This window comes from Eschrichtius robustus, chromosome 19 (genome assembly GCF_028021215.1).
Source record: "Eschrichtius robustus isolate mEscRob2 chromosome 19, mEscRob2.pri, whole genome shotgun sequence".
Taxonomy (NCBI): Eukaryota; Metazoa; Chordata; class Mammalia; order Artiodactyla; family Eschrichtiidae; genus Eschrichtius; species Eschrichtius robustus.
In genome coordinates this window covers 28,902,735-28,927,595 of record NC_090842.1, presented here as the reverse complement: position 1 = coordinate 28,927,595, position 24,861 = coordinate 28,902,735, and the positions used below count along the sequence as shown (strand labels likewise).

General features: G+C 55.1%; 1 protein-coding gene across 3 annotated transcripts in view; it reads left to right on the top strand.

Annotated features, from left to right (window-relative positions):
- The first annotated feature begins 3,288 nt into the window (after positions 1 to 3,288).
- Positions 3,289 to 24,861, top strand: part of SLC12A3 (solute carrier family 12 member 3) — a 44,400-nt gene continuing 22,827 nt past the window's right edge. For 2 of the 3 annotated variants that reach the window (XM_068527454.1, XM_068527452.1), the window contains exons 1-19: positions 3,289 to 3,587; positions 4,024 to 4,170; positions 5,670 to 5,745; positions 6,799 to 6,894; positions 7,201 to 7,340; positions 7,729 to 7,839; positions 8,827 to 8,938; positions 9,753 to 9,883; positions 14,422 to 14,506; positions 15,449 to 15,603; positions 15,886 to 15,993; positions 16,466 to 16,589; positions 18,228 to 18,329; positions 19,246 to 19,401; positions 20,074 to 20,173; positions 21,382 to 21,493; positions 21,834 to 21,974; positions 23,010 to 23,116; positions 24,588 to 24,670. In XM_068527454.1, coding sequence (XP_068383555.1) covers positions 3,306 to 3,587; positions 4,024 to 4,170; positions 5,670 to 5,745; positions 6,799 to 6,894; positions 7,201 to 7,340; positions 7,729 to 7,839; positions 8,827 to 8,938; positions 9,753 to 9,883; positions 14,422 to 14,506; positions 15,449 to 15,603; positions 15,886 to 15,993; positions 16,466 to 16,589; positions 18,228 to 18,329; positions 19,246 to 19,401; positions 20,074 to 20,173; positions 21,382 to 21,493; positions 21,834 to 21,974; positions 23,010 to 23,116; positions 24,588 to 24,670 — 2,368 coding nt within the window. In that variant the 5' untranslated portion in view covers positions 3,289 to 3,305. The remainder of the gene's footprint in view (positions 3,588 to 4,023; positions 4,171 to 5,669; positions 5,746 to 6,798; positions 6,895 to 7,200; positions 7,341 to 7,728; positions 7,840 to 8,826; positions 8,939 to 9,752; positions 9,884 to 14,421; positions 14,507 to 15,448; positions 15,604 to 15,885; positions 15,994 to 16,465; positions 16,590 to 18,227; positions 18,330 to 19,245; positions 19,402 to 20,073; positions 20,174 to 21,381; positions 21,494 to 21,833; positions 21,975 to 23,009; positions 23,117 to 24,587; positions 24,671 to 24,861) is intronic. The other variant, XM_068527453.1, reaches the window with a different exon arrangement.

Sequence of the window (24,861 nt, the reverse complement as noted above, 5' to 3'; positions counted from 1 at the left end):
AGTTCCAGTCCTGGTGCATAAGAGCTTAGGTGCCTCGGTGGCTGTGAAGACAGCAGGCCCTTCTGTCCTCACCATTTCAGCCCCCTGTGCCTGGGGTTTTCCCTTCCAGGGAGTTTCCTGAGTCTTTCTGTTCCTTTACCACCCCATTCTTCCTCCTCCGAGAACCGGGAGAGGCCAGGGGCCCTAAGTCACCCAGCCAGGGGCCCTTGAGTGAGTGAGAGCCAGCGCTGGTGTAGGTGTCATTTCCATTCGGCTGCTAAGTGGGGGCTGAGGGGGCTGAGGGGACGACTTGCTCAGAGCCCTGGGGAAACTGACAACTGAGATGGGAGCCTGACAGCCCCTGAGGCCAAATCCCAGGGCTTCACTCAGGGTTCCTCCAACTTCCACTCCTGGTCTCAGACCTGACAGGCTCTGGGCAACCTGGCAGCTGAAGCCCTGGAAGGCAGGAGTCGTGTGTGACCCACATGGTGCCCCCATCAAGAAGAGTGCCTCTGTGAGCATTTCTCAAAGGGATGGACTTCCATCCAAGGGTAGAAAACCCCTTTCTTTGGCGTCTGTGCTTTGGGACAAGGAGTTCCAACAGTCCCTTCAACTGTCCTATTGATAAGCCTTTTGAGGGGTCCTGCTTAAATCCCCCCACCCAGAGACATACAGGTATGGGGGGCGCAGGAAAGGCTTCTCGAAAAAGCAAATGCTCCCCTCCAGGGCTGGGAGGGACCTTGGAGCTGACCCAGGCCTGGGAATTGTGGAGGGCGAGGAAGTGGCTTGCTCAAGGTCATCCAGCAAAGCTGTGGGCCCTCACTCTGCCGGGGCCCCAGTGCTGCTGGAAACCAGCCTTGGTCCCTCTGGCCACTTTCTCTCCTAAGATCTTAATCACGAATTTTCCACAGCTGCTCGGGGGACAGGGTGTGTAGGGACGGCGTAAGGGGGTGTTGGGCAGCTGTGATTTTCACCAGTCAAGTGGCAGTTAAAGATGGAGAGGGCGATAAGGTCTGTAAGCTCTACCCTGAGGCCCCGTGGGAGGGAAGGAGTAATTGGCAGATGGGGCGGGGCGCTGCAGGGAAGGTGGAAGACTGACCACGGCTGGGGTCCTGGCTGTGGAGTCCTCACCTTGGAGCCTTCCCCCCTGCTGGCAGCTGGCTTGGGGGTTGGGGACACCCTCCTGCAGAAACCTCTCTGAGGAGGGGCCAGAGGTCCTGGAGAGGGAGTAGGCAAGTCTGGGGGTCTGGGGAGCCCCGAGAAGAGTCTTTTAAAGAAGTGAACACATAGTAAATATATCAACTTTGCAAAACAGTGCACAGTGATCATAGACTTTTGGGTTTGTCCTCGAGGACCAGCCGTCAGCTCACCTCTGTGCCTGGTTGAGCTGGGAGGACCCGAGGACCTACCCTTTGTCCCCACCCCCACCCCCGGGGTGGTTCTGTCAGCCAAGGGTTTCTATGGCAGCCTCTCTTTGGTTCTGGCTTCCCTTCGTTACTCATTCAACAAGCGTTTAATGAGGACCTGCTCTGTGCTGTTCTAACTGCTTGGGAATGTCAGTGAACAAGATGGGCCCAGATCCCTGCCTCCGTGGGCTGGTCTTCTAGCAAGTTGGATGAACTTTATGCCCCCCTTTCCAGAAAAATGCACTTAGGTATGAAAACTTGTCTACAGATTTGTGGGGCTCCTGGACCCCCGTTGAAGCACCCTCATCTTAGAGGGGTGATTCCCTAACACAGCTTGCTACCCTAACACAGTCTGAGCATTTCCTCCTGTCCTGGGCCCCTCTGGACCAGGAGTGAGGGGGCAACAGAAGCCAGCCAGGCCCCCCGCAAGTTCTCAGTCCACTGGGGCTGACTTGCTGATGGACGTCATGGAGCCCTGGGGGGCTCTGAGCATCTCAGAGCTGGTCTCTGGGGACGTAGGTGAGCTTTGAGAGCCCAGCCCAGGTCTGAGAGGCAGGGCAGGGAGGTAGAGAAAGTGTGCCCTCACGAGGAGGGCCAGAGCCTGGGCATAAGTCAAGCTTAGAAGCCTGTGGCTGGTGGTGGCCTTGAGTCCTCCATCCATCCCCTGCCTTCAGAAGAGCAGCTTGTCCTCCAAGACTCCGGTCGGGGGTCTGTCCTGTCCCTGGTTGTCCCCACCCTGACCCTCCTCCATGTGCATCTCTCCCATCGCCGCCCTCTTCACACAGCGGGGCTGGTCTCTTTCCAGGTCCGTTTCCCCCACTAACTCAGCAGCCCTGTGAACGTAGGCCTGTGCCCGCCGTCTGTGTTCCTGCCTCCTGTCTCCACCCATGACATGGTCGATGGTCAATAAGGTTTGTTAGTTGAATGGCTGAAAGATGCAAAACCCAGCAGGGATAACAAAGAAATGAGTGGTTTTCCTGTGAGCTTTAGGCAACCCACCCCCAGGAAGCAGACTCTGAGACAAAGGTGAGCCTGCAGGGCACTCACCAGTAGAGCTCTTGGGGTCAGTACCTCTGGGGAGAAGAGAAGGAAGCAGGACAGGACAGAGGGAGGAGTGGGCTGCTGTGTAGACAAAGCCTCAGCTGACCCTGGGGACTTCCGGACATGGGGTGGCTCCTCAGATCTGGGGGCAGGGCATCAGGCCTTGCATCCCACACCTATCATTGGATGAGAGCTCCATGGGGGAACTAGGCCATAGGCAAGGCCATTGCCATAGGAGCTGACACTGAGACCCCTCGCAGCAGCTGGGGGTTGTCCTTCTTTTCTGGCGGCACATCAGGTGGCCACCACACTAACTTTCTCATAGTCAGAGAGACTAACCTTTTATATATATATATGTGTCTGTGTGTGTGTGTGTATCTTTTTAAATGTCATACCGTTCATCTATTTGAACATACTAAATAAACAAAATATAAAACTAAATACCATATACTGAAACAAGAGGTTTTTGAACCTGCGTGGAGTGGGTCCTCTGGCCATCAGGCTGTCTCTGGGGACCCTCGTAGGGTCCCTAAGGATCCTCTTGGTGAGTACTCCTTCCTAGGGTCCAGCTTCTGATGTCCACTGCTCCCAAACTCAGAAGAGCCTCTCTAGGGCCCAGGGGCTGGGCATGCCCCCCTTCTCTGCTGACCCAGTCCTGGCTCCCAGTCCAAGGCCATGTTGCTATCTCCGAGATCAGATGGTGGGCAGGACAGCATCAGGCACGTGCTGTGCCTCCCACCCTGTCCAGGGACCTTGCTCGCCAGCTGTGGGCGGTTTGGGCCAACCTCTCCGCCTCCTCCCTGCTGTGGCCCCAGCCTATAAAGCCACCCTGCATGTCCCCGCCGACCCTGGCCCCCTCCCCCGACACCCAGAGCCACAATGGCAGAGCTGCCGGTGTTGGAGACGCCCAGGGACCCTGCTCTGTGCAGTGGGCGCTTCACCATCAGCACGTTGCTGGGGGGCGATGAGCCCCCGCCACCGGCCGCCTATGACAGCAGCCACCCCAGCCACCTGACCCACGGCAGCACCTTCTACATGCGCACCTTTGGCTACAACACTGTCGATGTGGTGCCTGCCTACGAGCACTATGCCAACAGCACCCTGCCCGGCGAGCCCCGAAAAGTCCGGCCCACGCTGGCCGACCTGCACTCCTTCCTCAAGGTAAACACCGTCCCAGAGGAGTGGCCCCTCCTGCTGTGTGACCTTGACCAGTTACCTAACCTCTCTGAGCCTTGGCTCTGTCATCTGTGTCATGGGGACAAACAGGTGTCTTCCTCGTGGGTTGAGAGGCCCACGTGGAATGCAGGTATGGGAGCTGTAAAGCTCTGGGCACATGTAATATTCATTGCCCAGTCATTGGCGACCCAATCAAGCAATCTAGGGTTGCCCAGAGAGGTAATGAGCTCCCAGTCAGTGGAAGTTTACAGAGTTTACACTCACCTAAAGGAGATGGGGAGAGGAGGGTAAGAAAGCTCTGCAGCAGAGACGGGGCTTGCTGGTTTGCTACTTGGTAGGCTGGACGGTGGAGGGTGGGGAGGTGGGGGAGCTGGATTGTCATGACCCCTGCCTGCCTGACCCGCGGTCTCTGCGCTCCCAGCAGGAAGGCAGCCACCTGCATGCCCTGGCCTTTGACAGCCGGCCCAGCCATGAGATGACCGATGGGCTGGTGGAGGATGAGACAGGTACCAACGGCGAGAAGAACTCTGAGGAGCCTGTGCGCTTTGGCTGGGTCAAGGGGGTGATGGTGAGTGGGGCGTGGATGGGATGTCCAGGGATAGGGGTAGGGAGACAGAGCTCCATTCAGGCTCAGCTTGGACTCTCGGGCCTTAGTAGTCAAGGCAGACCCAAGACTCAGCCCGGGCCTCAGTTTCCCCATCTGCATAATGACCTCAAATTTTCTCTGCTTTTGTACTTCCTGACCTCCGTTTATCCCCCAGACTGAGACCTAGCCCTGGGGAAGATCTCTGTTTGTCTGCTCAGTCATCATGTGACTTTGGACAAGTTACTTAACCTGTCTATGCCTCACTTTCCTCGTCTATGAAATGATGAGCATTCAATGAATTAATAGATGTAAAGCGCTTGGATGAATGCCTACCTTGGAGTTATTGAGAGAAACTGTGTTTCCCCAAAGAGCCACCAGAGGGCAGCACTAAACACAAATCCACAACATTGTTTTCTCATTCTCCATGATGGGAAGGAGAAGGTTTGCTGTTTTAGGCCCCGAGATAGCAAACAATCTAATGTACTTGGCTTTGGAAGACATTATGGCACTTTACAGAGGGGATCGCATGAGATCTAGGAGAAAGCTTCCTGCTCTGGGAGGCAGGAAGCCTGGGTTCTGACCTTAACTCTGCCAACTGCCTGCTTGGCTGTGCCTCTTTCTCCATCTGAACGGTCAACCCCCCTCTAGCACCAGAGGCCCGTAATCCGGAGTCTGGGTCTCCCTCCTTCACTGTGGTGGCCAGAGCCTGGTGTGGGCCCAGAGCCTCAGAGCATACGGAGGGCCTTAGAAATTTCCCAGGCCTCAAATTTCGAATCACTATGTTATACACCTGAAGCTAATATAATATTGTAAATCAACTATACCTCAATTTTTTAAAAAATAAATTAAATTCAAAAAATTTTTAAAGACTAAAAAAAAAAAGAAAAGATAGAAAGAAAAAAGAAATCCCCCTGGGCTTGTAAATGCCACATGTCCCCCACCACAAGACGTGGCTGGGGCCAAAGACCACACCAGCCCCTCCCACATGGGATTCCAGCCTCAGCTGTGGCGTCTGGCTTTGCTTTAAATTCGGAAGCTGAAGTCACAGCCACCTGAGCCCTGATTTCTGCTTGTATGTAGGGCATTGGCTCAGCTGGCATTTGCTGAGTTCCCCCTGAATGCCAGGCTCTGGACCAACAGCTGGCCACTGGGCCATGACTGGGGCTGGCAGACACAGGACCCTGGGCTTGGAGCAGGGTGAGGGGTGATAATGCTTGCAGCCCATCCTCAGGCCTCAATGGAAGGAGGGTAGGAGAGTGGTGGGAGGGACAGGTGGGTCTCTGGGTACCCCTCCCCTCCCTGCCGCACAGAACCAGAGAGGCACTGAAGTGGGCACTCACTAAAGTGGGTGAAGCAAAGAAAGAGCCCAGGTGTCCCCTAGGTGCCCGATGCCATGCCAAGACTGGGGACAGGGACTTATGTGCTTGACCTTGGGGTACTCAGCCCCACCCAGGTGGCCTCTGACCCCCCTCTCCTCCCAGATCCGTTGCATGCTCAATATCTGGGGTGTGATCCTCTATCTGCGGCTCCCCTGGATTACCGCCCAGGCAGGCATTGGTGAGTGCTGCCTCTGGGGGGCAGGGGGAAGGTGCGCCCGGGTCCTGGTCCTCCCAGGCTCCACGGGAGCAATCTTGAACTTGGGTTACAGAGCCCACGGGTTACAGAGGTCAGGGCAGTGTGGCCAAGGAGCACTGGACGTGGAGTCAGCAGGCCTGGGGGCTCTCCCTGGCTCAGTTTGCCCTCAGTAAGTCACTTAACCTCTTGGAGCCAAATTTCTTCTGCAGAGCATCTGGGTTAGGAACTCACACTGTGGACAGACCAGCTGCTAGCTCTGTACCATGCTGTGTGACCTTGGACAAGTTTTTTTTTTGTTTTTTTTTTTTAAGTTGCTTTCTTAATTATTATTTATTTATTTATTTATTTTTGGCTGTGTTGGGTCTTCGTTTCTGTGCGAGGGCTTTCTCCAGTTGCGGCAAGCGGGAGCCACTCTTCATCGCGGTGCGCGGGCCTCTCACTATCGCGGCCTCTCTTGTTGCGGAGCACAGGCTCCAGACGCGCAGGCTCAGTAGCTGTGGCTCACGGGCCTAGTTGCTCTGCGGCATGTGGGATCTTCCCAGACCAGGGCTCGAACCCATGTCCCCTGCATTGGCAGGCAGATTCTCAACCACTGCGTCACCAGGGAAGCCCTTGGACAAGTTTTTAACCTCTCCGAGCCTTGGTTTCCTCATCAGTTAATGGGGGCAATAACTGTCCCCACCTCACAGATCTATTGTGGGATTCCTCTGATGCACATAAAACAGCACAGGGTTTGGCACCCAGAGGTGCTCATCAAGTGGTAACTATTACTTTATTTTTTATTATTAAGAGAGGATACCTACCCTTCCATATGTAATGATCCTTTACATGTTGGCTTATCAGCTCCCTGGCTATTTAGAATATACCAGGAGGTAGACAGAGACCCATTTTTCAGATGAGAAAAGTGAGGCTCAGAGAAGGAAAGTGACTTAAGTCACATGGTGAATCAGTTGGCTGATTCAGGTTCCTCAAATGGCTCCTTCTGAGAAATGCCCTGACTTTTTGGGGTGATCACCTCCCCGCCCACCCCCACAGTCCTGACCTGGATCATCATCCTGCTCTCGGTCACGGTGACCTCCATCACGGGCCTCTCCATCTCGGCCATCTCCACCAACGGCAAGGTCAAGTCAGGTGGGCCCCCACCCCAGCCCCAAGGTCCTCCTCGTGTAGGTCTCCGAGTCTTCACCCCAGGAATGGGTCTCTGAACCACTCCCTACCCTCCACCCCCACCCAGACGGGGACACCCCAGGCTGCCCCTGTTGATTCCAGATGTAGGCTTTGCACACCTATGGGATGGGATGGCCTTGGTTGTCTCCTCCACCATGAACCCCCTGGGCCCCATGCTCACCCCCTCCCAGCCTCAGCTCTGCCTGCCCCAAGTCCACCCCAGCCAGCTGACTCCTCTGGTTTCATGGCTCCTGGTTCTGTCCCCAATAGGTGGCACCTACTTCCTCATCTCCCGGAGTCTTGGCCCAGAGCTAGGGGGCTCCATCGGCCTCATCTTTGCTTTCGCCAATGCTGTGGGTGTGGCCATGCACACTGTGGGCTTCGCAGAGACCGTGCAGGACTTGCTCCAGGTGAGGTAGGGGCTGGACCCCGGGCAGACAGAGCCCTGGCCGCCTGCTGCATTCTCCTCCACACCTTCTGGGCCGGGCCTTCCTGCCCCTCTACCCAATTTGGCCTTTAGGGACCAAAGCCACAGTCCGATCATTGTGGGTGACTCTGATGATCTCTTCAAATAAAGACCGTCCCCAGAAGTCTCCTTCAGGGGTGCGTGTTGCCTTTAGGGCCAAATTGTCCAGACCCATGCAGTAGGTGCTTTGGAGGACTTGTGGGCAGGGGAGGGGTTTGAGTTTGTGTTTTCCTATGAGAGGGCAACCATAAATGAGGTAAATCAAGGTGGAGGAGCTTGGGGGGGTGGGCTGTTCAGAGGAAGCACACAGCCTGGCCTGTCATCTCCCCCAGGAGTACGGCTCGCCCATCGTGGACCCCACCAATGACATCCGCATCATTGGCGTGGTCACCGTCACTGTGCTGCTGGCCATCTCCCTGGCTGGCATGGAGTGGGAGTCCAAGGTGAGGACAGGATGTTGGGGAGGGATGTGGGCACGGTCGAGTGTGGAAGCGGGAATCACGGGACCTGGTCCCGGTCTTGGTTCCGCCTCTTGTGTGTGTCAGATGAGCTTTAAGTTCTGCTGCTGTGACAGAGACCCTAAGGAAGGGGGCCTTAAGCCAGAATCGTTCATTTCTCTCTCATGGGACAGTCCAGGTGTGTGTGGCCCCTGGGGACCAGGTATTCAGGCACCTTCCATCCTGTGGCCTCTCCACCCCTGGGGTGTGGCCCTCATCCACCTGGCCCATGACGGCCCCCACCTCCATGTCCCCAGCCCAGTCAGCAGGAAGGGGAAAGAGGGTGGAAAGGAGAGAATCCCCCTCCCCTTTCCTTTTCTGCCCCAGCCTGGAAGTTGTACATAGTCCTTCTGCTCACTTCCCGTTGGCCGGAACGTGGTCCATGGCCACACCTCACTGTAAGGGGGGCTGGGGAAACGTGGTCTTCATCTGAACCTATCCCAAGCCCCGAGTCAGAGGTTCAGCATGAAATAAGGGAAGAGATGTTGGGCCGAAGCTGGCAGCCTTGACCAGCACAGCCCTGGTCCCAGCCGCCCCTCCTCTCGCCCCCTGGCTCTGACCTCCAGCTCCACCACCTCCCCACTGTTCCTTGAACGCACCAAGCTTATGCCCCCATCATTCTGATGCTCCATTATCCTCCTCCTTTAGGACCCTTGAAGACACCTTCTCAGGCCACCCTGCTAAAGTAGCCTCAACCCAGTCCCCGGGACACCCCCTGTTCTTACTCTAGATTCATCCTCCTTATTTATCAGCAAGACAGGAGCCTTGCTATGTCGCCAGCTCCTAGGACAGAGCCTGTGGAGTAATGGGTGTTGAATGAATGAATGAATGAATGAATGGGAGAGTAAGGGACCTGGGGCAAGCTCTTCCCTGCTGGGGCTCCCTGAACAGGCGGAGCCACACCGTCTGACCTCCAGGCTCCCTTCCTCCCAGGCCCAGGTGCTCTTCTTCCTCGTCATCACGGTCTCTTTTGCCAACTACCTGGTGGGGACACTGATCCCCCCCTCTGAGGACAAGGCCTCCAAAGGCTTCTTCAGCTACCGGGGTACGTGCGGGTTGGGGCCACTGCCCGTGGCTCTGGGGACAGGGACAGTCTGCCCACCAATCTGGCCCATTATGTGGGCACCGGTGTTACCGAACCAAACTTGGGTCCGCTTACCCGTGCGCAGTAAAGCCAATCTACCGACACTGGGTTGTGGTGAAGGAAAGCGCAGCGTTTATTTCAGGGTCAAGCAAGGAGTCCAGGGCAGCGAGTGCTTAAAAGACCCAAACTCCCTGAAACCTTTCAGGGAAAGGTTTATGAAGATAGAGTGAGGGAGGGGGGTGTGGGGTGTGTGATCAGCTGGTGGACATTCTTCTGATTGGCTGGTGGTGAGGTAATCGGGAGTCAACATCATCAGCCTTCTGGTTCCAGCTGGTCTGAGGTCTACGTGCTTGTGGGCAGCACGCAGTTAACTTCTCCCACCTGATGGGGGTTTCAGTAGCTGCAAAACAGCTCAAAGGATTTGGCTCAGAATATTATCTATAGCCCTTGAGGAGGAACTAAAAGTCCTTGACTTTGTTTAATGGCTAAGCTACTATTATTTTGTCTTGCTTGACTGTTTTCTTCCTGCATGTTCTCACTTCTCTGATTAAATGTATTCTTTAAAGTTTATCTACAGACAAAAGGCAGGCAGAGGACATGGGTGGGGGTCAATTCTGGGAAGGCCCCATAGGGTCCTGCTCGGTTACATGCGGAGGCTGGCACCCCCGACCCCCACAGCCAGGAGCTGCCATGGGAGCCTCCTGCCTGCCCGGCTGGGCCCAGAGAGGGGGCCCAGGCCTTCCAGGAGGCCCTGACTCAGGCCTTGTTTTTCCAGCGGACATTTTTGCCCAGAACTTGGTGCCTGACTGGCGGGGCGTGGACGGCAGCTTCTTCGGGATGTTTTCCATCTTCTTCCCCTCAGCCACAGGCATCCTGGCGGGAGCCAACATCTCCGGGGACCTCAAGGTGAGCAAGATGCCCAGCCCTCCTGCTTCCTGGCCCTGTCCTACCAGGATGTCCCACTGGGCACTGAGCGGAGCCTTGAGACCCCAGGGCCAGAGCTTCTAAACTTCCGTCCAACTCAATCCAAGCCAACCCATATCCATCCCATTCATCCCACTCCATTCTGAGGTTGTTGATTGGCACCACTGCACTCTAGGCCTTGAGGGCCGCCCCCAAATGGGCTAGTCTCCTCCCTCGATCCTGGGACTCCCAGCCTAAGGGGAAGACTGACCCAGCTTGACCTTCCACTCAGACGGGATCGGGCATATCCTCCCAGGGCTCTCCATCGTCTTGATGCGGGCAGGCTCCTTGGCTCGGTGTGTGAGGCCCCAGCCCCACGGGAACTGTTGCTGTTCCCATGACCCCTGACCCGGCCCTGAGGATCTACTGCTTTGCCCCTGTTGCCCTGTCCCTCCTCCACGTCTTTGCCTCTGCTGTGCTCTCTACCTGGGACTTGCTATCCTCATTTCTTTACCTTGCAAAGTTCTGTTCCTCCTGCAAATTAAAGCCTCCATCCTTACACCTCTCCCAGCCCTTTTGTCAGAGTCTTGGTTCCCCTAATTTAGTGATGTCAGGCCACTTATGTCTCTGACCCGCCGCATCTGGAGAACTGGGGCCTACCTCTATGTCCCTATTCCCAGCTCAGGGTCTGACGCGTCCTAGGTGCTTGGTGCCTGTGTGTTGAGTGAACAGTGGTGGGATGTGGCAAATGGGAAGTGTTAGAGCAGAAGTACAATGCGCACAAGCGGGGGAGAAGTGCAGACTGAGGTGGCAGGGGCTCCAGCAAAACTTCTGGCTGGAGGTGGGGCTGGAGCTGGGCTCTGAGAGACAAGAAAGCCAGTGGAATCTTTGCCGGAGGGAGGTTATCAAAGGAGCTGGTACACAAGTGGGGATGAACAGTGAGGAGCCTGGCTCTGTGCTGGGGACCTTCACCCTCCATCTCCAGTCCCGCTCGAAAGGTGCTGCTTGATGCATTTTCTTAAATGAATTAAGAATTGTGCACTGGAGGCAATCTCGAATTGCAGCGTGGCTCTAGCAGGACCTGGAAATCAGAGGGAGGCCGTGTTTGCCCGGCTCCTCTCCCTTCTCTGGGGAGTGGCCCGCAGGGGCCTGGTCTGCCTGCCCCGAGTTCTCTGCAGAGCTCGGGCTTGTGCTCAGGTGGCCTGGTACCCCTCCCAGCCCCGTTATAGATCATCATAGCCTGGGGATTTATCTAGATGCTTTATCAAGCTTCTTAGGTTACCAACTGGCCCAGTGTGCAGGCATCAGGGCCAAGCAGCTGTCTCGGAGCTGGGGGCGGGGGCAGACACCTTCTTCTGTCTTAAATGCCCTCAAGCCCTAAAGGGACACTTTTCTCCTAGATCTGGCCCCTTGCCCATCCAGTGGGACAGTAAGTCCTCAGCGAAGAGCAGCTCCCGTTCATGGGGACTTTATGCAAGTCCCTTAAAGCCTCTCTGGACCTCAGCTTCCCCAGCTGTAAACTGGGACTCACGCAGCCCCGGCTTCCCAGGGCACAGGGCAAGGATTCAACGCGCTAATTTACATAAAGTGCTTAGAACAGTGCCCAGCCCAGAGGAAGTGCTAAAGGCTGGTTGTCAAGGTCAATGTGATTTTTACCATGTGGCCGGCACGGTGCCTCCTTCTTTAAAAATAATATCTGTGGGACAGCTGAAAGCTTCTACCATCATCACCCCCATGTTACAGAGGAGCAAACCAAGCTCAGAGAGGGTCAGGGGCTTGCCCAGGGTCCCACACACAGGTGTCAGAGGATCTGGAATGCAAGTTTCTAAAACAAAGAGACCTCAACTTTATCACAACAACTCCATCATTCAACCAATATTTTTTGAGCACCTGCTTTGATGCCAGTGTCTTGTGGATGCAGCAGTAAACAAAAGAGACACAAATTCCTGCCCTCATGGAGCTGACATGCTAGTGAGAGAGACAATCAACAAATAAATAAGTAAAATCTGTAGTTTGCCTGACGGTGGTTGAGCGATGGGGAGAAAAATCAAGCAGGGAAGCGGGAAGGCAATCCCTGGGTCAGGGGTGCAGAAGCATGGTGTGAGTTTACACAAGGTGGCCAGAGACTCCTGAGAAGGTGACATGTGAGCCGAGACCTAAAGGGGTGATGACAAAGTTGTCATTGTCACTGTTAATCCTTTACGTCCCCCAACCCTTTAGTGCTTACAGAGCAGTCTCGTGACCATGATCTCATGTTGGTTTAATCTTCACAAACACCCTGTGCTAAGGCCAAGGAAAGCATTATTAACTCAATTTGCTGATGGGGGGATGGGTGCTCAGAGACAAGGGACTTCCTAGTGACTGCCGTGGGATCTGTGCCAGGCTGGTGTTGTCCCAGGTTGTGTTGCAATACAGTCCCCACCCCTAACCGCTCACATTTACAGACGCTTGCTACATGCCAGGCTACTTTCTTATTTCACAGATAGCGGGGGAGAGACGCTGAGGCTCAGAGAGGTTAAAGGGTTTGTTCCAAGGCGCACAGCCAGGAAGAGATAAGCAAGATGTGGACCCAGATATGCCTGATTTGTGAGCTGGGCTCTGAGATTTCACACCAAGACGTGAGGGTAGGATGGAAACCTGGTGTATTCATTTCCTGTGGCTGCTATAACACGTTACCACAAACTTGGTGGCTGAAGACAACGGAAATTTATTCTCACACAGTTCTAGAAGCCAAAAGTCCAAAAAAAGGTGTCATTAGAGCCATGCTCCCTCTGAAGGCTCTAGGGAAGAATCCTTCCTTGCCTCTTCCAGCTTCTGGTAGCTTCCAACAATCCTGAGCATTCCTTGGCTTGTAGCTTCATCCCTCCAATCTCTACCTCTGTCTTCATGTGGCCTTCTTTCCTCTATGTGTCTCTGTGTGTCCTCTCCTCTCCAAGGACACCAGTGATTGGATTTAGGGCCCACCTAATCCAGTATGACCTCATCTTAACTAATTACATTTGCAAAGATGCTATTCCCAAATAAGGTCATATTCTGAGGTTCTAGATAAATGTGAATTTTTGGAGACACTATTCCACCCACCATAGGTGAGCTGGGAGGTTGACCTGGTCTGTTGGCCTTGGGACCAGGGACTCAGGGCAGGGCTGGCTGGCCCATGGCTGCAGGGCCCCCAGAGCAGAGACCTCAGCAGCCCGGGGTGCTCCAGAGCCTCCAGCCTCCCTCCAGCTCTGCTCCCACTTCTCTCTGACCCGCCGCGCCCTTCCTCCCACCCCAGTGCCTTCAGAGCCATGTAAATCGTCCCCTCCACCCTGAGGCCTTCCAGGGTTCCTGGCAGTGTCTCCCCCACCTTGTTCCCCAGTGCACTGTGATCCTCTCTGTTGGCAGGATCCCACCTGTACCTCCTCCACTTGGGCCAGGGCTCCTTAAGGGCAGGGTCAGGGCCTGGTCATCACAGATTGACCATGGGCTCCAGCGCAGGCCTCTGAGTATCTGAGGCAGAGAGCTGGACCATGGCCAGCTTTGCTTCGACTTGCCAATGAATTTGAACAGTGTCATGGTCCCTCCAAGCTCTGTCACCTGTGATTCTTCCTGCCAGCTGAGCGGTGAGCAGAATGGCCCAGAAAATGCTGGCAGGTTTACGAATTTACTTCCTGTGGCTGACGTGACCTTCCCCTCCAAGCTAGGGTCTATGCCTGGATGGGAAACTTGCCATAAAAATCCCAGCCTGCGTTACTCCACCCAGGATCAGCACGCCCGGGGGGGCCTGAGGCTGTGGACCTCGGCATAGTTAGGACTGAGTCGCTGGGGCTCAGTGAGCTGGCCCTTGCTCACAGCTCCCTGGCCTCAGTTTCGCCACCAGCCACTTCTCAGGAAGCTATGTTTGAGAAAGTGCCTGGAAGAGTGAAACACATGACGTGGGTGTGAAGGTCTGCTACTACTGCCAGGAAAGCACCAGCAGAGTTCTTTCTCGAAGAGGAAGGAGAGAGTTTGGGGCTTGTCTATATATTGATTGCTGTGGAACCAGACAAATCAACTGGTGCATAATAGTGACTGCACGCAGTGAGCCCAGCTGGTGAGCTGGGCCCTGGTCTAGGAGCTTGACAAGGATTAATTGGTTTCACCAGCATCCCTGGGAGGCTGGAGGGGCCGAAGCATGGAAGGACATGCACGCTGCCCGGCGATCACCTGGATTTGACCCCAGGCAGGCCGACTCGGGAGCCCTCCACCTCACCCCACCCTTCACAGCCCCCAGAGCAAGCGTCAGCCAGGTGTCCTCGGGGAACAGGCCTGGGGCTGCTTGGAGTTCCTCTCTCTGCCTTGGGCTCCCAGGGCCCTGAATGTGGTCTCAGCCGTCCCCTTGGTTCCGTCCTGTCCCGCTCTGTGGGTCCTCAATCTCGAGGTGCCTTCCTCTCAGCATCCCGGGGAAGGGGGTTCTGGGGGACCAAGGTCAGTGTTTGCTGACCCACCCTCAGCCTGACAAGGACAGGGCCTGGGAGGAGGCCCAGGGGCTGCCTGATGCCCTCTCTCCCTCCCTCCTCCAGGACCCTGCTATAGCCATCCCCAAGGGAACGCTCATGGCCATTTTCTGGACCACCATTTCCTACCTAGCCATCTCGGCCACCATTGGTAAGCTGCCGACCCAGACGGCTGGAGGGGTCACAGGGTGCCGTCTGGCCCTCTAACAAGGATGGCTGGGCCGGGAGGACATGGCAACCCCAGGAAGTGGAGCCTCGAACTTTATTTTGGGGGGCACCTTGGGGGGTAGTTTGTGGTGGAGATGGGGGATCACCCCAGGCTCCTCTGGTCCCTTCAAACCTCAGGTTACAGATTCTATGGTATGAAAATCCTATAGGAAAAGTCATGTTCCAACTCCAGGAATAATGATCAAATCAATGATGAGGAGGAGGAGGAGGAAGATGATTCTAGCAACTGACTTACTACCACGTGCCCAGCCCTTTACATGCCTTATTACATTTAATCTGGGCACTATCATTTCTGCCTTTTGACAGAGGAGAAAACAAGGGCTTAGAGAGGTTAAGTGACCTGCCCAAGGTCACAGAGCCTGAGTGGTAGAGGTGGGCATTGGACCCAGGCCTGGGCCATTGATACTTGCCTGTCACTGAGATCCTCACACATGCTCTCGCTCCCAGTAACCACATCGTGAGATGAGCTGCTCACAGACGGCCAAGGGACACGGCCCAGGTCATAGCCACGTAGGGCCTGAGATCCAGTTCTCCACTTTAAGGAGGACACTGTGACCTTAGGTCACTTAAGCTCCCTGTGCCTCTGTAGAACGGCAATGACAATAAAAGTAATAGTAATACCTGTTTCCCCAGAGTGTTTAAAGTCCTTGACGCAGGGCCTGGCACATCGGAGGTGCTCCTGCATGGTAGCTAAAATCATCGTCATCGTCATCATCATCATTATTATTATTATCATCATAAAGTAAAGGAAGAGCTGGCCCATCAGCAGGGTGTCGCCCTCTGCACAAGTGTCTGGTGTTTTCGGGGTGGGAGGGGAGGAGAGAGGAGGGAAAGGAGGCCTCCCCACGCCCTCCTTCCTCCTCAGGCTCCTGTGTGGTTCGAGATGCCTCCGGGATCCTGAATGACACGGTGACCCCCGGCTCAGGCGCCTGCGAGGGGCTGGCCTGTGGATACGGCTGGAACTTTACCGAGTGCGCCCAGCAGCACAGCTGCCGCTACGGCCTCATCAACCACTACCAGGTACGCGCGGCCCTGCCAGATGCAGGGAGGGCCGGGTGGAGGCTGGACTGGGCTGGGGTAGACAAGGTTTGGGGGGCTGGCCCCAGGCTTGGGAAAAGAGCTTCAGGTAGGGGCCTGGGCCCAGTTCCTGACCTGGTGAGCACTGGGTCCCCAGTGAGGGTTGCAGACTCAGGTGGCAGCTCCCAGACTCAGCCCCTGCCTGCAGCGGGGACTGGGGTGCCCTGGGTGGGGGCTCTGGGCCCCACCCCTCACCATGGGGGCCCGAACCCCATGTCCTTGCAGACCATGAGCATGGTGTCGGGCTTCGCACCCCTGATCACGGCCGGCATCTTTGGGGCCACCCTCTCCTCAGCCCTGGCCTGTCTCGTCTCTGCCGCCAAAGTTTTCCAGGTGAGGCTGCAGAGGGGGCGGGAGTGTCTAGGAGGCCAGGTGCAGGAGGCCCCAGGTGACTGCCACAAAGGCCTGGAGGAGTCATGTGACCCGGTGTCTAGACTGAAGGAAAAGGAGCTAGTAAAGCAAACGCTTGCAGGAAGCAGCCCCTTCCTGTGCCGAGCTTTGAAGAGCAGCTGCCTTTCCCACCCCTCACTCCCTCCCAGTGGTGCAGCCTGGCACCCCGTTTGCAGCCCCCCTCCCAGTTTCCCTCTGATGTGATCAGCCCCTTTTTGCCCTTTCAGTCTTCGTGGTGAGGTGGGGAGGGCAGGAGATCAGTCCCCTTTCAAAAGACAGAAGCCGAGACCCAGTTCAGGAAGTGCCCTGCTGAGGTCATGGAGAGAGCAAGCAGGGCCTGGGGTCCAGGTGACCACAGGGGAGGGGATGGGGCAGGTGCCAGCCAGGGGGTGAGCCTGTCGTCCTGTGCCCACAGTGCCTGTGCATAGACCAGCTGTACCCACTGATCGGCTTCTTCGGCAAAGGCTATGGCAAGAACAATGAGCCACTGCGCAGCTACCTGCTGGCCTATGCCATTGCTGTGGCCTTCATCATCATCGGTGAGTGGCCGCAGGGTACGCAGGGCTGCCACCTCTCCCGGCCAGCCGTGAGGGCCATGGGGACAGGGCCCGACATGCTTTCCCTGGTTCTGCATTCCTGTGTCCTGGCAGCTGGGACCTCCCTCCCCAGGTCTGAACTAGCCCCCAGGAGCACGTTGGGAGCACAGGACAAGCTGACTGATTCCTCCTTGGGAGCTGGTACAAACAGCTGGATCACTATCTCTGTAGGTGTAGAACCTAGACCAACCTCATTTCTCAGATCTTGAGCTGCTGGATCCCTTGGGCTCCAAGGTAGGGGATGCCTTAGGAGAAAGATTCCAGTTAATCAGTTAATTAGATTGACTTTCTATCCTGGCTTTGCCATATGCCAATTGTGTGACCTTGGAAAAAATCACTTCACCTCCTAGAGCCTCAGTTTCCTCATCTGAAAAATGAGAGTAATAATGCATAGAGGGTGTGTCACGGATGGGCAGGAAGAGACCATGTGTGTATATCACACACACACACACACACACACATACACATGCATTCATATACGCACACACATGTGTGCACACTCCCCAGTACTTCCTGATTTACTTAGCCAATGAGGCGGAACTTGCTAGGAGAGAGGTTGCCCTACTAAGCAAGGGCAATCACCGTGCCTTGGCATGATGACCCCTGGTCCCTGCTCCCTATACAGGAATGGGGTCAGGATCAGCTGTTGGTGAACCTCCCCAGGCTGGGGGGTACCTTCCTGCCACAGCTGAATCCCTGCTATAATACTTAGGCTGGCATCACCAAGCCATGAGACATAACCCAATGGTCTAGCCACTTCCACTCAAGGGAACCTTTCTGGACACTAGATACTGCTGGATCCTGCACCAGATGAAGAGACAGCAGGGCCACAAGCAGGGAATGGAAACACCTAGTCAGGCCTGGCATTCCCAGATGTTCCTGGATGTTTTCTGCTCACCCTGCCGTCCACCCCTGCCTCGGGTTTGATGTCGTTTTATCTGGGTGGTTCTGACTGTACCTCAGATGGAGGATCACGATCTCAAATGCTCTGGGGCAAGGCTCTTGTGTTAATTCAATGGACTCATGTACAGAAGGCCTGGCACATAAGAGTTGTTTGTCTTGTTTTGGGATCCACAGAAGCAGGCCCTGAGACAAGGATTCACATGCAAAAGTGTGTCTAGGGGTGCCAGGGGTTGCAGCAGGGCAGGGGCTCGTGAGACAGGGAAGGGAAGGAGCCGGTTCTTGAGTGGGTTTCCATTGTGGGTGGAACTGCGATACAGTCTCAAGGTTTCAGAGAATAGAGAACATGTGTCTTGGGTCACACTGTAAAATGTATTTCTTACTGTAATTTGTGGTCACACAAAGAAGTGTGATAGTCACTGTTCTTGGCCATCCCGTAGCCTGATGGGATCTACCCTCACACTGCTCTCCATCCTCTTTAGAGCCGGCAGTTTACAGTTTACAAAACACTGGACTTTGAGATTCACAAAATGATGGACCCATTTCACAGATGAGGAAGTTGAGACTCACTGAGCCTCGGTGGCCCATCTGGGGTCCCCTTATCCTGAGAGGGAGGGTACCAAGGACTCCTTGGTGGAGTTGCCCAGTAGACTGTTTCCTCTCTCCCTTGGGTCCCTGAAGCTGAGCTCAACACCATCGCCCCCATCATCTCCAACTTCTTCCTGTGCTCCTACGCCCTCATCAATTTCAGCTGTTTCCATGCCTCCATCACCAACTCACCCGGTAAGTAAGACCCTCCCCCCTCATGGGAGGAGGCACCTGGGGCTGGGGTATGGAGCAGGGAGTGGAAGGCATGGATGCAGGTGGGCAGACCAAGGTCACCTCTCAAATTGAAATCAATTAAAGGGACCGTTCATATAATAACAATAATAACAGCTATCCTTTGTCAAGCACTTACAATGTACACTATACATGGATTCATGCACTGTTTAAAGTGTGCAGAGACTTTTCTAGTACCTTCCTCCACCAGTTTTAAGGGAGTCAGGAGTCTGACTCCCCAGAGAGGGAACAGAATCGTCAGTCACAGACAGGGTGGCTGCAGGTTGCACGTTGCCCAACTCCAGGGGGCGCCACTCATAGATGTTATAGATTTGTATGTTTATTACGAAAATTTTCTGGCAGATGGCAGTAAAGAGTCTCAAGGAAGACTTTTTCTAATTAGCCCCAAATCGCCGGTGGGCTGGTCCCGGGGCCACCTTTTCCCTAGACCATGGACCACAGTGCCCTGGAGTTGTGCCGTGGAGCGGCTGTCACTAGTGGCGGCCCTGGCATGGCCTGCAGGTGTGAGGCTAGGCAGAGTCATGTCCTTCCCCTCCATCTCACACCCTCGGCTCTGTGCGAGCCCCGGAAACCAGCACTGCTGTGACGTTGGATGTCCTGTGGCCGTATTTGGCCGGAGCTGGACACCTCCCCCTTGGTGTAGCCTGTTCACACGGCAGGATGCCAGTCAAGGCAGGTGTGTGGCCCTACCAGAGCCTCCAAGCCCAGCCCCAGGAAGCAGGGTGGGTGGGCGGGCACAGACTGGGACCCCAGCCCTGGGCACTGCGGGCATTGCCACCCAGGCCCTGCCCAGCTATGCTGGCCCAGGAGGAGGCTCCGGAGTGCTGAGCGTACGTCCTGCCCTGTGCCCCCCGCCCAGGGTGGAGACCCTCATTCCGTTACTACAGCAAGTGGGCGGCGCTGTTTGGGGCGATCATCTCCGTGGTCATCATGTTCCTTCTCACCTGGTGGGCGGCCCTCATCGCCATCGGTGTGGTCCTCTTCCTCCTGCTCTATGTGATCTACAAGAAGCCAGGTGTGCGGTCGCAGGCTGCCCAGGGGGTCAGGCGTCCCTTCTTGCCCTGAGGCTGCCAAGCTGTCCTGCCTGTCAGCTCAGCCGGAGGGCCTGCCTCAGGCACTGTGCTCTCAAGGGGCCCCCTCTGGTCCTCCAGCCTCATCCCTTCCCAAGGGTTGAGGAGCCCCCGGAAGTGTGCCCACTCAGAGCCCACACCTCTACTACTAGACCACCACCCCGGACACGCAGGACCTGACATTGCCTGCCCAGGTCCATCCTCCTGAGAGTGGCCGGCCCACTGGTGGGCACACCAGACCGAGGGCTGCCTGACTGAAGGGCAGCCAGTCAAAGCCTGGACGTGTGGGCAGGGATGTCTACACGCATGCAGGCAAGGATCCCAGGGTGACAGCAATGTGGGGGTGGGATGCAGAATGCCAGGAAAGCCTAGCACTCTAAAGTAGAACCTGGTCTTCCAGGTCATTGTGAAGATCTTTTCGTCAAGGGAGGAGAATATTTTGTAGAGTCAATAGCTTGATGTATAACTTTTAAATGCGTAGCCATATTGCATGTGCGAACGTTAGGAACAGATCTACAGGCTATCTACCTGCTCCCACGGTGCTCGGTTCCTGAAGAAGGTCAACATATGTATGTCTGGTTTCTCTCATGACTTCTAACCTTGCACACACCCCTCAGAGGTGAACTGGGGCTCCTCGGTACAGGCTGGCTCCTACAACCTGGCCCTGAGCTACTCGGTGGGTCTCAGCGAGGTGGAGGACCACATCAAGAACTATCGGTGAGTGCAGCCTTGGGGTTGCCTGGGATGCAGGATTGGCCGTGACCCTGCTCTGGGAGCCTCCAGGCCAAGGCCTGTCACCTGACCGGTAGACTCATGGTGGGCACGGTCCCCTCGCAGAGAGGAAACAGGGTGGAGGAGCACTGCCCAGCAGGTCAGGAGACCAGGGTTGACACTGCCCAATGGGGACCAAACAAGTCCAGTGACTTCTCTGTACCTAAGTTTCCACAGCGGAATATGCTCTGGGCAATACAAATACAAAGGGCAATACAGTCGTCCCTCAGTATCTGCGGGGAATTGGTTCCAGCCCCTCCCCCCAACCCCCATCCCCCAGATACCAGTATCCTCAGATGCTGAAGTCCCTTATATAAAAAGCCTAGCATAGTTGGCCCTCGGTATCCGTGGTTCCACATCCACAGATTCGACCACCACCCTTGGTTGAATCTGTGGATGCGGATACACAGGGCCACCTGTGTTGGTGAGGGTGCTCTGGTGTTGTGATCATGAGACTGACTGAGAAGAGCCTCTCCCGAGTACTCTTCGAAGCTGATTCCCCTCTTTAGTGAGGAAAAGTGTGCACCCAGGACCCCCTTCCCAACAGATCACCATGTTAATAATCAGACGTATCTATGTTGCATTACCACTCAAAGTGCCTTACATAGCCTCACCACAACCCTCTGAGGTATATGAAGTTACTAACCACATTCACAGATGAGAACACTGAGGCCCAGAGAGGTTAAATAACTGGTGCCAGGTCACACAGCTGGTGAGTGGCCAATTTTGTCCGGCTCCAACTGAGTCTGGTCGTGGCCCTTGACCATGGCCCTTGGCTGCCTCTTGACCCAGAGGCTGACTCACCCACCCAGTGACACAGTGATCTCATAAGTGATGGGCCTCCCCACTCCCAGTCTTTATTCTTTTCACACCCTGCTGGGCTGGGCAGGGCAGGAGCACCAGATGGAGCAGCAAGAGGGTGGTTTGCCCACATGCAGCATTTGGTGGCCTGAGCAGGAAGGAAAAGGGACACCCAGTGTGGTGGCCACCAAGAGAGCTGGAAAGGAATCATAGATGGGAAGACCACGGGGTGGTTCACCTGTCCTAGGAAGGGAGTCCTGGGAGGTGGTGGAACTCCGGGGGCACCTGTATTTGGCATCCAGACCCCCAGCTCTGTCCTGACGGCTCACACCCTTTTCCCTTCCCCTCCTCAGCCCCCAGTGCCTGGTGCTCACGGGGCCCCCCAACTTCCGCCCGGCCCTGGTGGACTTTGTGGGCACCTTCACCCGGAATCTCAGCTTGATGATCTGCGGCCACGTGCTCATTGTGAGTGCCCCCTGCAGGGGGGCGGGGCTGTACTCCTGGAGGAGCCCCTGGGCACCAGGTCCACCCCCGGGGGCAGCAGGAGGGGCTGTGGTGCCCAGGGCAGGTTCTCTCCCTCCCCCATCCCTCTCCCTGGCTTGCCCACACTGTCCTGCCTCTCACCTGCTCCCTCCATCTTCCTTCCACCCCTCCCTCTCCCTCCTCCTCTGCTTTTCCTCCCCTAATTCCATAAAGGAGAACCAGCAATGAGCTCAGGGGACAGCCTCCAGGGCAGGAGAGGGGCTGAGTCTCAGGTCAGAGGGTGAAGGCCATCCCTGACGTCACCTGCCCCTGTCACCCACAGGGACCCCGCAAACAGAGGATGCCTGAGCTCCGGCTCATCGCCAGCGGGCACACCAAGTGGCTGAACAAGAGGAAGATCAAGGCCTTCTACTCCGACGTTATCGCTGAGGACCTCCGCAGTGGTGTCCAGATTCTCATGCAGGTGCGCAGGCCCGGGGCTTCCTCACAGGACTTACTAGTTGGTGTGACAACCTGGAAAGCGGGATGCCGTGAGGGGCTAGTTGAAGCCCCTTTTGCTGCAACAGGAGTCCCGCCTTTCTTGCCTTTCCAGATGTGCTGATTCAGGGCACTTTCTCAAAGTGCCCAGGGCCTGGGGAAACTGCCTTGGAGGCCTGTGGGATCTGATGACACATTTTGTGATTTTGGTTTTTTTGAGATATAATTAATACACAGCAAACTGAAATAGTGTATAGTTTGATAAATGTTTACATATGCAGACACTGCTCAGTGCTGTGAAACCACCAGTCAGATCAAGTTCTAGAACATTCCACTGGGCAATTCATTTTACTGTTCAGTTTTCTCATTTGTAAAATGGGATGCATGAATAAAATAACAGTTGTTAATTCTGAGTCAACATAGGGGAATCCTTTTCAATATTTCTCAAAATTAAAAAAAAAGAGCATGCGAGGTCTCCTTTTGGGATTATAAAAATATTTGGAGAGTAGGTAGAAGTTATGATGGCATAATATTTTAAGTATACTAAGCACCACTGAATTATACACTTCTAAATGGTTGATTTTCTGTTATGTAAGTTTCACCTCAAAAAGTAAAAAAAAAATTTAACATGAAAAAAAGGAGAAATATAAAAGATGTAAGGATTAGATGACCCAGGAATACTCCAAGCTTGACATCCAAATTCAAGTCCCTTGTTATAAGAAATAATTTACTAGAGAAGCTGGAGCTGGGATAATCCAGAACTTATGGGACAGTCCAGCCGCCGGCTTGGAGAGGCCACAGGGGAATAACTCTGGCTGTAGCTTCACCTTTCTCATGGGTGTGTCCAGGCGGACAGGACCCTGAACTGGCGGATGTGTTTCCTAAGCCCCCATGACATGGCAGAGAGGGCAGCTGGGGCTGAGGCAGAGCCCCACCCTAGTCACAGAACAGAGCCCCGTGGGGCCTGCGGCCTGGTTCCTCACCTCATCCCCTTCCCCTCTCCCCCCTCCCCCACCGGCAGGCTGCAGGTCTCGGGAGGTTGAAGCCCAACATTCTGGTGGTCGGGTTCAAGAAGAACTGGCAGTCGGCTCAACCGGCCACAGTGGAAGACTACATTGGCATCCTGCAGTGAGTGAGGGCATGAGGGAGGCAGAGCCTGTGGTCTCTCAATTTGGGCCTTTGGAGTTTCCTGGGCCTTGGGAAGTAGAGCGGGAAGCAGTGGGTACTGTAAGAAGCTGAGTCCCCTGGTTCGAAGCTGAGGAAGAAAAAGACAGTCTGAGGGTTCCCCACTCTGACCTGTGAGTCATAGACACCAAGATCAGCAGAAACAGGCAGGTAACACAGTGAAGTGGGCCCAGAGTGGGTATTAGGGAGCAGTGGGGATTGTGGCAAACTGGAGAGAACAGCTGCTACTTGGCTCCAGCTAATCGTGCCCAGGCAGAAATGTGGGCCCGGTGTTGCTAGATGTAGTTTTTCAGAGAAGATGAAAATGTGGGTTTTTAGGTGAAAATCTTGTGTCCACCTGGGGACTGCAGAAGACCTGCAGATGGCCAGCTCTTGAGCTGTGAGGTGGTACCTCTGAAACCAGGCCTCCGAGGAGGCGACAAGCTTGGGAGATGGGACCAGGGGGATAAATGCCCTAGGGATTTTAGGGTTAACTCCAAACTCTTTCTCCTTCAGCTCTTGCTGTGCAAGGTCCAGAAAATGCCTACCTGAGTTGTTTTCTGCATTGACGTGGTACAGAGAGGCAGTGTGCAGGAGCATTTAAAGAACACGAGGCTGAGTGTTGGGGACCTGGGCCCTGCTTCCAGGTCTGCTGTGAACCAGCTGTATGACTCTGAGCAGTGCATCTCACTGCCTCTAACAAAATTACAACAGGAGGCAGTGTATACCTGCTTTTCAGGAACCCCCAGCTTCAACATGCCGAAACTCCAAATTGCTGGGGCCTGAAAGGCCCCTGTCCCAGAGATGTGTAATTAAAGGAGTCCAGAGAGGGCAGTGCTTAGCCTATTAGATTAGCCCTAGTGGTGGGCTCTTGGGCACTGTGTCAAACAGGCAGTAAATATACTTGTGGGGTAGGAACCTTATAGACATTTATATAGACAACCTATTGATGTCTTCATGAGCGAGGCCAGTCTTGTGTGCATACCTGTCCTCAGGGTTTCCAGCCTCAGCTATTTAATTCTAATCCCAGTTGGCCACTTCCTTAGTTGTGTGTCATGGGCAAGTTACTCCCTAAAACTCAGGTTTTGCATCTGTCAAATGGAGAGAGTAATTCCCATCCCCACCTCTGTTGGCAGAGTTGTGAGGAGCAGCCGCATGTATCAGGAGGACAGGGCCTGGCCCTAAGACTGGCCTGACTCAGTTTTCCCCAAGTACAGGGTCTGTAGGATCCATAGTGCCACAGACGGTAGAGCTAGAGGGGTCCTGGGGGCCTTTCCAGTCCTGCCTGCACATTATACAGATGGGGAGACTGAGGCCCAGAGAGGAGGAAGGGTATGGGGGGAGGCAGGGTCAGCTCTAGACACCTGGCCTCCTGGGGGCTGGGGGCTGGGGGCTGGGGTCAAGGGGAGGCTGACCCCACCTCCTCTCTTTCCAGCGACGCTTTTGATTTCAACTACAGTGTGTGTGTCATGAGGATGCGTGAGGGGCTCAACATCTCGAAGGTGATGCAGGCGCACAGTGAGTCCACACCCCACCTTCTTGACACCCCGTCAAAAACAGAGCAGGATATCAGGAAGTTCTAGAACCCATTTTTTTAAAGTGGTACAGGGAAGACAGGGGGAAATTAGTAAATAAAAGGTCACAGACTCCTAGAAAGTCAGCTTTTGATGGAGATCATCAGGTTTCTAAATGGAGAAACCGAGGTCCGG